Source organism: Rana temporaria, chromosome 6 (genome assembly GCF_905171775.1).
Source record: "Rana temporaria chromosome 6, aRanTem1.1, whole genome shotgun sequence".
Classification (NCBI taxonomy): Eukaryota; Metazoa; Chordata; class Amphibia; order Anura; family Ranidae; genus Rana; species Rana temporaria.
The window spans coordinates 126,377,061-126,389,628 of record NC_053494.1 but is presented as its reverse complement, the minus strand read 5'-3'; the positions used below and the strand labels follow the sequence as shown (position 1 = coordinate 126,389,628).

Here is a 12,568-nt window from a genome sequence, read left to right as displayed (position 1 = left end):
GGAATGCTGGAGCAGGTAAGTGTCTATTTATTAAAAGCCAGCAGCTACACTTTTTGTAGCTGCTGACTTTTAATAAACATAAATATTGGCTGGAACTCCCCTTTAAGACCAAGTCTAAGCTGGTGTACAGAGGTGGGAAATGTGCTGTGTAGCAAAGCTGCATGTTTGTTGCAGCCGCCCCCTCCTCTCCCAAGCTGGCACTAGTTGTCACTGTCAACAGGCTCCTAGCAACCAGTGATGCCGACAGTGGACAGAGCCTGATGGGAAAACGAGTCCCTTCAACTTTCCCTATCAGTTCGCTCCTATCTTGTAATTGATGGCAGGCAGTGGGCAGATTCTATAGCAGCTCTGATGGCAAGCAGATTCTATAGCTAAAAGCAGCCCTCATTCACAAATGGGAGTAGACATGATGAGGAATTGGTGTCTCTGAATCGCCATCAGGCTCTATCCATCCAGCTACAAAATTCCTGCAGTAGAAGCAGCAGACCGATTGGCTCACCCCCTGCTGTCATTGTGTTCTTTACTTCAACGTGCAGCATAAACACTGCAGCACAAATGACTGGGTCCTTGTCCTGCTTCTCCTGCTCCCAGGCCTAAATTCTGCTGAAGAGGGATTGCGATAGGTGGATGTTGAGTCAAATTCAAGTACTTTTTGCATTAATTTAAAAAATATATTTAATAATATATTACTGCAGGAGTTGGCAACAGGTTAAAACGCAATCACCCCATTGTTTACCATCTAAGAATATGCTATAAACAAGCTGGAATTACTAGACCTGCACAATAACAATCAGTTGGAATGTTTTAGTTGTAATCACTGGTGTCCAAAATCTAATACAGTGAAACCTCAGATTGCGAGTAACGCTATACAAGCATTTTGCAATACGATCACTGTTTTTTTTTTTTTTTTTTTAAATCCTGACTCGGTTTGCGAGTGTTGTCTCGCAAAACGAGCAACGTTCAAGCCACAGCGGTGTGCAGTACCGTGCCCAGCCTGAGGTGGGTCCTAGAGCCGTTCAACAAACCTCAGAAATACTCCGCTCCCAAGGTTTTCCGAGCTGTCCTCAGGCCTTTCCGAGTGGTTCCGAAGCTCTCCGGCACCCCCCCCCCCCCCAGGCCACATGCGGTATTGCATGCCATTGAAGACTGAAGTCAGTGTGGAACAAATTATTTTCATTTACATTGACTTCTATGGGGAAACTCGCTTTGATATGCAAGGGGTTTGGATTACGGGCATTCTCCTGGAACGGATTATGCCTGTAATCCAAGGTTCCACTGCATTCCAAGCAGCCAGACTTTTCTATAAAAAGAGTCAGAACACAACCTAAAATGTACAGTATGCAGAAGTGCAAATATAAATTATGTCTTATACTTACCAATAGGATTAGTAGATGTTTCTTGGCCTTTCTGGTGCATCCTATAATGACGGGTTACTGTGCCGTGTGCCGCTTCTGCCTCCACAGTCTTGCCATCCGGACATATTAAAACACTGGTCATCATTCCCAAAGAACCATATCCTAGAGATATACAGATCCAAGAGAATACAGGGCTTAATGAAAACATTCTGCTACGAAATGTCCCGATACTGCAATCCAGTTGTGTTGGCATTTTACATATTTGAAAAGCAGTCCACTATAAATAAAAAAAAGTGTAAACAAAAAGGCAAAACTTTTTTTTTTTTTTCGTTTTGGATAGAGTGGAGAGGAATTAGAACACGGGTCAGTTTTTATTCCTTTTATTCTTATTTACCCTCTCGATTTGTCTTGTTTACTGTTATAATCAAAAGTAAGAGAACATCCCAGGGTGCTAATTGAGGGAATATCTTCCAATGGGGACACTAGTTCTGGTGACGCACTGGGATTCCCTTTCACTTCCTGTTGTGGCTATGGGAAAGGATGGCAAAATCAAAACTGACAAGGGTTATAACCCTCCCTTATTCTATCCAAAATGAAATAAAAATTTGCCTTTGTTACACTTTAATATTTATTATACGTTTATACAACTCTAAAAAACGACTACACTTTTAGCAGCAGGACACCGATTCTGATATTGCATCAGGTGTCCTGCTGGGCATATCAGGTAAAAGTGTCCAGGAACAGTGTTAGCAGCCAGAAGCAACTGGAGGAAAGTACTAAGAACTACACCTGTGGCCAGGAGCAACAAACAGAATGTACCAGGAATGGTGCCAGCAGCCCAGGGTAACTGGAGAAGTGTACCAGGAACCATGCCAGCAGCCAGGAGCAAAAGACAGTGCTGGGAGCATCAGATGAAGCAAAGCAGAAGTAGCACCAGTGGGCAGGTGGAGTGAACCTAGCGTAGTGGGTACAAATGGCACAGACCAGAAAGTGGGACCAGCCGGGAAAATAAAGGGACACCACCAGATTCTGGGCAACTTAGCGGAGGGCTTGGCGTTACATGGAAAAAAGGTTGTACAGACTTCTTTAAGGCCAGTCATTTGACATGGATGCAACTGACTAGCGGTAGTTGGGAAACCCAAAAGTGAGCATTGCCACAAGCCCTAGGGCAGTGGTCATCAACCCTGTCCTCAGGGCCCACTAACAGGCCAGGTTTGCAAGATAACTGAAATACATGACATGTGATATCATTTGCTGCTCAGTGATTGCAGTATTCTAGTCTGCATCTCCCCAAGGTAATACATAAAACCTGGCCCGTTAGGCCTTGTACACACGGTAGGACCAAACCGATGAGACTGGTCCGTCGGTTTGTTTTCAGCGGTTCACCTCTGAAGTGGCCTGACTGCCTGATGTGTTTACACACCATCAGTCCAAAATCCGACCGGGTCAGAACGCGGTGACGTAAAACACACGACGTGCTGAATAAAACAAAGTTCAATGCTTCCAAGCATGCGTCAACTTGATTCTGAGCATGCGCGGGTTTTGAACCAACGCTTTTCTGTATTAACCACCGGTTTGGTCCGATCGCCCAGCGGTTCGGTTTTGAAGCATGTTTAGAAATTTTGGACCGAAGGAAACCAGACCGCTAGCCTATACACACGGTCGGTTTGGTCTGATGAAACTGAACTTCGGTTCATTCTCAGCGGACCAAACAGACCGTGTGTACAAGGCCTTAGTGGGCCCTGAGGACAGGGTTGATCACCACTGCCCTGGGGGATGAGCTGCTGGAACAGGGTTGGTTTCACAACATAAAGGGATCATAACACATAGTTGACATAACAGCAGAAACGTGTGGATAACCAAAGAACGGGTAGATTCAGCCATACAAAATATTTTTAGTTTATTTCTCACCTTGAGCAACAGAATCTGACTGGACATCTCCATCATAGTTTTTGCATGCCCAGATGAAGCCACCCTCAGATTTCATTGCTTGTGCCACCATATCGTCAATAAGTCTGTGTTCATACCAGATCTTTTTTTCCTCAAATTGAGATTTGTATTCCCTGCAAAATAAAGCAGAATACCAAATTAAAACAAATTTAAAACGTTCTGGTAATTGTTCGACAAAAAAAAAATAAAAAAAGTTGTATTTGTATATTTCCACTTGCATGTAATAAACTCTCACCTCTGCTATAAAAAATAAAATTGTTTGTATAATATATATATATATATATATACACATACATACATACACACACACACACACATATATATATATATATATATATATACACATACATACATACATACACACACACACACACACAAACATTTGCTACAGCCATCCTAAAGACCCATACACACGATCAGACTTTTTGACAACAAACTTCAAAATAAGCAGGTTTTCAAAAAAATCCGAGCGTGTGTACGCTTCATCGTACAAACTTTTTCGGTTTTCATCGGACAAAAGTTCGCACTCCAAACGGACAAACTTCGGCAACAAAGTCCTACAGTGCAAAGTCCTGCCGTGTGTACAGAAATCCATTGGACTCAATGTGGCTTCACTGCCCATTTCCTACTGCGCATGCGCTAGTCGTGCAGCTTTTTGTGAATGGGCACACTGTCCTGTGTGTCCCAGAAGGCAGCACGCCTCCATTTCCCAGCAGGCAACGTGAGAAGGAGAACACAGAACCTCACCATGGACGAGGAAGAGGCAGATTAGGACGATCTGCCCAATAACAGCCTTTTCTGGTAAGTTATATATTTTTATTTTTTTTTGGGCTTTTTGGCCAATTTCTTTTTTTTTTTTTAGGTTGGACCTCCACTTTAAGGCGAATTCATTTTGCACTTGAAATTGCACTGAAAGTTCACTTGGAAGCGCAGTCGCTGTAAATCTGAGGGGTAGATCTGAAATGAGGGGAAGCTCTGCTGATTTTATTATCCAATAATGTGCAAGCTAAAATGCTGTTTTTTCTTTTCCTTGCATGTCCCCCTCAGATCTACAGCGACTGCATTTTCAAGTGCACTTTGCATTTTTAGTTTGCACTTGTAGTGCAAAGTGGATTTGCCTTTCGTGAATAACCCCCAATGTGTCTTCCTTTAAGGGTGCAAAGTAAGGTAATGTGATTTTAAAGGGGGTTATTTTTTTCTTTATCCACTGTACAATATTGCTTCAACATAATGTCATGCGTATAAAAACAAATATCCATGATTATGAGCAACCAAGTTCAGATAGAAAAATCCATTTAGGGGTCCTTACTGTAAAACGATATGTACAGCAATCAGTCTTGTTTGCACTGCAAGTACCAACTGGTACTAGTCTCCAAAGACAAACAAGGTTTGCAAGTTCAGCTACTATATGTGAGGTTCAATGAACCCTACTGTAGTGTCAGCAAAGCTCCAGTACCTGTGCTGAACAAGCTGAAAGCAGAATGACCAAGCACATTACAATTTGCCTTTAAATCAAATATATGACAATATGGAAATGCTTCTTTTGTGGTAGTTTACTATAACCCAAAAGCAGTTTCTGAAACACAATAAATATATTCGGATAGTCCACATTATGTCTACCCCAAATGGCTGAATTGAAATAAAAATAATTAAAAAAAAAATAGACTTTTTCAAACTGCCGATTTCATGTGTATTTATGTACCAAATCTTGACTATATTTTGGCAATGAAAAAAATAAATAAAAAAGTGCTACATACTTCTCATAGATTTCCTGGAATATATCCTTGAAGCGTCCATCATATTTCTTGAGGATGGTGTTTTTAGTGCTCATGTACAGAGGCCATGCTTTAACCAGTGCCATCTGGAAGGAACTGTGGGCAAAATCTTGAATGGATTTGTCAGTGTTGTACATTCCAAGAGTAACACCTCCACCGTCTGAAAAGGAAACAAACAATATAGAAATGATATTATAAATGAATATTATATATATCAACCCTCTAGATTTGAGAATACGCTTCTCGATTTAATGGATTCCTGGTCCACGCCCCGTGTACTACCACCTCACCTTTTTCCTTTCCTATTTTCTTACTTTTCCTCCCCCCTTTTCTCTTTTCTAAGGTCTGGGATGGATGTTACACTGCTAGCCTTCTAGTATTATTATACGGTAGTCGCTGTTATATACAAAATTTATTGACTATAGATGGGTTTGTGGCAGGCTGCATTCATTTTTGGTGTGGATACTTTTGCTCTTTACCTCATGTAGCGTTTCCCAGTGTCCTCTGCTACATTGGACTGTGATATTTATCTTCTAGATGTTACAGATCAACTCTCTTGAAACCTATAGGACTTGTAGTATTGTTATTTATTATTATTTTTTTATAAATACAAGCATTTGGAGCAGGTGATCGCCTGTTCCAAATTAGCAATCCTGTTTTAACACTCTTATGGCAATACATACCATAATGCCATACCTATGTTGTCAACTGTATTATTATTTTTGCACATATTGGCTCCTTTGTTTACCTTTAAGGGAAAAAAAATTGCTGAAATGAGGGTATAGAGACATAATAGTTAACTGATTCCTTTTAAAAAAGATTAAAAATAGATAAAAATCAATCATATAATGTGCCTGCAGTTTGGTTTCGTTTTTAAACTAGTTTCATGTTTCTGTGAAGTACAGAGACACACAGAACAAAAAACAAACAAACACAGGGCAGTGTTTGTTTTTAAAATGAATCCGATTGGTTCTGAGGAGTTTTAGACACACAGTAATCACACCTCCTTGATCATGGACCACAGTGAAAAGCTAGCATGAGTTTTTTCATAAGGAGCCAGACAAGCAGGAGGTGTGGAGATCAGAGAAGGATTACAGCTCCTTTTAAAGCAAAAACGAACAATGAGGACATTGAACCAGGACTGCAGTAAGGTAAAGGAAGCTATTTAGCTAAAAAAAAAAAAAAAATCCTTTAGTGACCCTTTAAGCTTTGTCCTCTTTGTTTTCTTTTTTACCCCCTTTCTGGAAATTATGATGAAAATTTCAATTAAAAAAATATATATTGTCGTTAAATCTGAGCATTAATTCTTCAACTTTCACAATATGACAAAAGCAAACCGTGTTAAAGTAATAAATGTTCTAGTAATAATTTTCTATTGGTAAAATATTTTAATTTTCTTATTCCAGCTTTTAATTCTGTCTGGGAAGGAGATGTTGGAGCTCTGTTGTATACAAAAGAGAAATAGGTTCCAAAAGAAAACATCCCGTACCTGTAGCAACCGATAAAATGTTTAACAGGACATTATGGTACTAGATTAGACAGCTGTCATTCAAAAAGTAAATGGGTTACAAATATAAAAAAAAGTAGTAACAATTCCAAAAGATACACATTATCTAGAAAGATCAATAAAAGGAAATAGCAAACAAAGCCGGCCATACATGGATTGAAATGTGTCTGGTTCAGCGGGGACTTGACAAATTTCGATCCATGTATGGGCACCCTGGTTGCACACAAGTCCATCTATTGATCAACTTGTGTACACCCAGCCTTTTGTTTTTTTTCCCATTAGTGCCACCAGCTATAGTCAGCAACACTAATCAGAAGGCTCCCCTGGCAGAATACAATAATCCTGTTGGAAAGATTCCCCCCGTCATGACTGATTATTGGGGAAATCAAGCAATTTTATTTCCTTCCACCCACGGTAGAAGGAAAGAAAAGCATAATCTATGTCTTGCTTAAGACATCTGGCAGCTGTTCCATCTATACAGCGGAACTCTGCTGTTCCATCCATACAGCGGAACCCTGCTGTTCCATCCATACAGCGGAACCCTGCTGTTCCATCCATACAGCGGAACCCTGCTGTTCCATCCATACAGCGGAACCCTGCTGTTCCATCCATACAGCGGAACCCTGCTGTTCCATCCATACAGCGGAACCCTGCTGTTCCATCCATACAGCGGAACCCTGCTGTTCCATCCATACAGCGGAATCCTGCTGTTCAGTGAATGTATGATCATGGATCCATCCAAGATTTGGGAAGTCAAAACATGACCGCATACTGATCTATTATGTTAGACTAATTTCAGAGTTTTTGTCTCTATTGATATCCATACACAAATACAGGAAATCAGGGCAGTGGCTGCATCAAATAACACAAAAACGTAAGTGTCCACTCTGTCATCATGTAGACATTACAGTATTAACAGTTTTGATTATTGCTGCTATGTCTTAATAAAACAATGTTGTCAGTCAAATCTACATTGGGCGCATTTATACTTTCCCAACTTCTCAAATCAATGTTCCATCACAACTAACATCTTCCATGACAAACAGCTAAGGTTCAGATGTTGTAGGTTTTCATTTATTTATAAATGCGGTGGCCTCCTAGCACATACCAGAACCCAATAACATCAGAGCATTAATAATTAACTTAAAGAACAGACACCAGTAATGCAATATTCTGTGTCCTATTATTCATACACATATTGGAGAATTAAAAGGAAACCTATCATGGAGCAATAAATTGGTTAATATTTTTAAAAGTACCGGTTGACCGGGTGCCAAGCTGCTCCAACTTCATTTAATGCACTAAAAGAACACCAAACGATTAGATTTTTGACCTCACTGACTGCATGCTTGTTGCGGATCACTGACTGAGAAAACATTGGTGTCACAGACACCCAGGCAATCCTCAATTTTCGGAAATAGGACAAAGACAACCTACATATATATCTCACCGTATAGGTGACCTTAAAGCGGATGTGCGCTCAAAAATAAATATTAAAAGCCAGCAGCTACAAATACTGCAGCTGCAGACTTTTAATATTAGGACACTTACCTGTCCTGGAGTCCAGCGGCGTCCACAGACATTTTAGGCTAATCCATTTCTGTTTCCTGTTCCCATTTTTATTTAATTTTTATTATTTTCATTAGTAAAATTCCGTTGCCATTTTGTATTATATTCTTATGTGCTGGCGGTAATTGTGTAATCACAATTGTTTGACAGTTACTGTATCACCTGCTTGGTTTTGTATAACAATGTGGATGATTAAATATGTAGGGAGAGCACCACCGCGCATTACAAACTCAACTCCAAGGGTTACATTGCTTGCATATCCCTGGTAGTTTATTCTATGGGGACAGAAGGTTAACGTTAGGTCCCATTGATTGGCGCATCCTAGGGGAGTGGGCGTTCTCGTTGTTTCTCTTAATAGGACGCAAGTGAGTAGTGCGCAACACCGCCTCAGAAGATGTTGATGATGGAGTTACGCACTCACGTTACTTTCGGGAAACGCCAGGTGGAACGCAGCTGCAGCGCATGCTGTTGTTCGCTAGCACAGGCGACTTTTACAAACACCCTAAGCTTGTTTTTAATCAGCTTAGTAGCTAATAGTAGCCAAGCCTGGAATTTGTATTTAATTTGTATTTATTTGGGCCACAACTGTTTTTTATATAAGTGCTACACTACGTTTGTTATAGCCGGCAGTAGTGGCCGCAATAAAATTTTAATTAAATACTACACTATGGGATCCAAACTTTTTTCTCTCTGAGGAATTACTACATAATTTGTTGCTGGGAATCCTTAATCGTTAACGATCCCGATCTATCAAGGGGCACCCTGGAGTAACGCAGTACCGGGAAGTTTGCACTATATGCCATAAACCCCCCTGGCGGGGTAGTAGGATCTGGTGAGTGGGGATACCTGTGGGGGCAACACCGGAACCACTGCAAATCCACCATTTGTGACATAGGAGCACCTCCCTCACTGCAAGAAGTTGCACCATATAAACTATCAAATCCTTGTTTGGAAGTAATAGAACTTTATGTCATAGTTTCCTCATAGGACAATTCTTCACCTATGTCAGTGGTTCTCAACCTTCTAGTGCCGTGACCCCTTGATAAAATTTCCCAAGTTGTGGGGACCCCTACCTAACAATAAAATGATTTTCGTAGCGTGAGTTGTCAGCACCCACCTAAGGCAAGACAAGTAATTTGCACTCCTAACCTACGGATAATTTAGCGCTCCCTGGGTCATTTTAATGGCAACTATAATCGCAGGTAGTGTCATTCACTGTGTCTCCGGCTTCACTGTGTTTTCAACATTGTGGTGTCTCGTAGCAGTGACACCTATGCCAAAATCAGGAGATAGGGTCTCCTCTATCCCCTCCCACTTAACATTTCTCACCAGTCAACTGACCTCTAGCCTTTGCCCCCCAGCCATGCCGTGAACTGAAAGGGCACCTGCGAAGAGGCTGAGTGGGCGGCCACATGCTCCAGGGATAGCCCTGCTGGGTGGCTGCAAAAAGGCTGGGAGAGTAATGCGGGCTTCAGAAACAGCCCAGGATTCGGTGACCCCTGGCAAATCATCATTTGACCCCCAAGGGGGCCCCGACCCCCAGGTTGAGAACCACTGACCTATGTGATTCATACTTGGTGCATCATATAACTGTTGCTGTTTATTTTTATTTGATACCATCTTATTTTATGCCATCGTTTTTTTTATATTATTATTTCAATTATGTTGACATAGGGTGTATCTGACACTGCACTGGTTGTGCCATATTTTACTTTATGGTCATTAAGGTTCTTTGTCACTAAACTATGGTTATTGGAATTGTGTTGTTATAATATTGCACATACCTATATTAGGGTTGGTATAGGCATACACATATATCTTATTATATTAATGCAGGGCTCGACAAATCCCGGGCGCCAGGTCGCCATGGCGACTAGAAATAGGGCCCTGGCGACTTGGCTTGGAAGGGGGGGCAAAAAAAAAAAAAAAAAATTTTTTTTTTTTGAGCTGGGGCCATCTGGTGGTGAGCCGTTGGTATTACAAGTTATTACCACCAGATGTGAGCTGGCGCCATCTGGTGGTGGCCGTTGGTATTACAAGTTAAGCATTACAAGTTAAACAGCAATTCTAATGTTGTTTTTCACTATTTTCACTGCCATCTTCTTCCCTCTAATTAGAACCCCCAAACATTATATATATTTTTTATCCTAACACCCTAGAGAATAAAATGGCAAACGTTGCAATACTTTCTGTCATGCCGTATTTGCGCAGCGGTCTTACAAGCGCACTTTTTTGGTGAAAAAATTACACTTTTTTTAATTAAAAAATAAGACAATAGTAAAGTTATCCCCATTTTTTTTTTATATTATGAAAGATAATGTTACGCCGAGTAAATTCATACCCAACATGTCACGCTTCAAAATTGCGTCCGCTCGTGGAATCCCGACAAACTTTTACCCTTTAAAATCTTCATAGGCGACATTTAAAAAAAATCTACAGGTTGCATGTTTTGAGTTAGAGGAGGTCTAGGGCTAGAATTATTGCTCTCGCTCTACCAATCGCGGCGATACCTCACATGTGTGGTTTGAACACCGTTTACATATGCGGGCGCTGCTCACGTATGTGTTCGCTTTCTGCGCGCAAGCTCGTCGGGACGGGGCGCGTTTTCTGGCTCCTAACTTTTTTACCTGGCTCCTAGATTCCAAGCAAATTTGTCAACCCCTGTATTAATGTTTATTTATGATAGTTTTTGCACATTGAATATTTTAGTAGTTCACTTACTAATAGTTTAGTAAAGGACCCTTGGTTAGGAGTCCCATCCCCCTACCTATCTTTAGGGATACAGAGGGGTAGGCAGCGCCATTACCCCCTTTTTCACACTTTTTTCACTATCCTCCTAGGGGGATTGTTTTTAGGGGGGGAAGCAGCCTTTGGCATACACATTTGGTCCTAAGCGCAGGATTTATCTATTTTTATCAGTTATTGGTAATGTCACTGTTGTGCCATAACTGTGTTCCATGGTATATCTAAGGCCTTGGAAATTATTTTGTACCCTGAATGATACCTTTTAACACAGAGATCCCTCTGATGCTTTAGAAGCTCTCTACGGATCATGGCTTTTGCTGTAGGATGCGACTAAGAAAATGTCAGGAAAGACCTACTAGAACATTTGAACTTTATTTGGGGTTAATTAGAGGCACTTTAAATGATGGCAGGTGTGTACTGACTCCTATTTAACATGAGTTTGAATGTGATTGCTTAATTCTGAACACAACTACATCCCCAGTTATAAGTTATAAGAGGGTGTGCACACTTATGCAACCATATTTTAGTTTTACTCCCCCCCCCCCCCCCAAAAGAAGTAAGTTTGTTATTCAACTGAGTTGTTTAGTTTAAAGGTCACTAAAAATTAAAGGTGGAAAAAGTTCTGAAAAGACTTACCTTTGTCTAGTTTCTTTTTACATCAAAGAAACCTGACATTTTAACAGGCACGTGTAGACTTTTTATATCCACTGTATATAAGAACAATGTAAAAAACTAACATAAAAAAAAAAAATAATAATAAAAAAAAAAACACACACAAACGGTCATTATAAAATAACACATACCTTTAAAATCATGGACGACATATTTAATGGGTTCTCCACCGTCTTTAGGAGTAAATGAGATTTCCACCTTGCCTGGACCAGGAACAACAAAGTCAGTTGCCCTGTACTGCAATTAAGACAAAATAGTTCTGTTAAAACAGTTTTTTTTATAGTTACTTTTTAAACTATGCAGAATGTGCGTTATATAGGAAGTAAAAATAAATCTACAAAAATTGTGATAAAGACACCAATAAAATTAGATAAAAATGGTTCCTCTCCTTCACTACCCAAAATAAAAAATAAACTCCAGGATCTGCCTTGCAATGCTCCTGGTCCTCCCTCTGCCCAAGGTCAGTCCATACCCTTAATTTTTTTCACTGTATAACTGGATGTAAAATTACTGGATTAGCAAAATCCTTTCTCTGGCTGGGTGTAGGGGGGAGGGTCCTGTCTAGAGACACGTGTCACTTCAGACCCCCGTGAGCCACACAGAACCACATATCCTGTCAAACCTTGGAACCGCTGTAATGTTTTTGGGTAGTGACAAGGAAGTTTTTTGCTCTGTCTCTGCCTCCTAGCTGCAATCACAGGCAGGGCTGTGAAAGTCAGATGGATCAGAAAAAAAAGATCTACCACGTAACTATGTCAGCCTTGCATAAATACTACAAGGAGCCGTTTCACTTCTGGCAACCCTACACCAGCAGGAAAAAAAAATTGAATAATGACGAAACGCGCATGGAAGGACGTGCAGTGACGTCACCACGCTAAGCAGGAAGGGCTCCGCTAGTTGCCGGCCGGCACTTTGTTTTCTACGCTGCATGTTTTTATCTGCTCTTGTAAATACAATATATGCTTTTTAAATTAAAGTATGTTTTACGGAATTAC

The 12,568-nt window shown here is 40.6% G+C and overlaps 1 protein-coding gene across 1 annotated transcript in view; it reads right to left on the bottom strand.

Annotated features, from left to right (window-relative positions):
* The window catches only part of IDH1 (isocitrate dehydrogenase (NADP(+)) 1), a 43,745-nt gene that overhangs the window by 16,292 nt on the left and 14,885 nt on the right, over window positions 1-12,568 (bottom strand). Inside the window, exons 4-7 of the mRNA XM_040357322.1 lie at window positions 11,705-11,810; window positions 5,063-5,240; window positions 3,267-3,418; window positions 1,377-1,517 (exon numbers count right to left, since the gene is read on the bottom strand). Of these exons, the coding sequence (XP_040213256.1) occupies window positions 1,377-1,517; window positions 3,267-3,418; window positions 5,063-5,240; window positions 11,705-11,810 (577 nt within the window). The remainder of the gene's footprint in view (window positions 1-1,376; window positions 1,518-3,266; window positions 3,419-5,062; window positions 5,241-11,704; window positions 11,811-12,568) is intronic.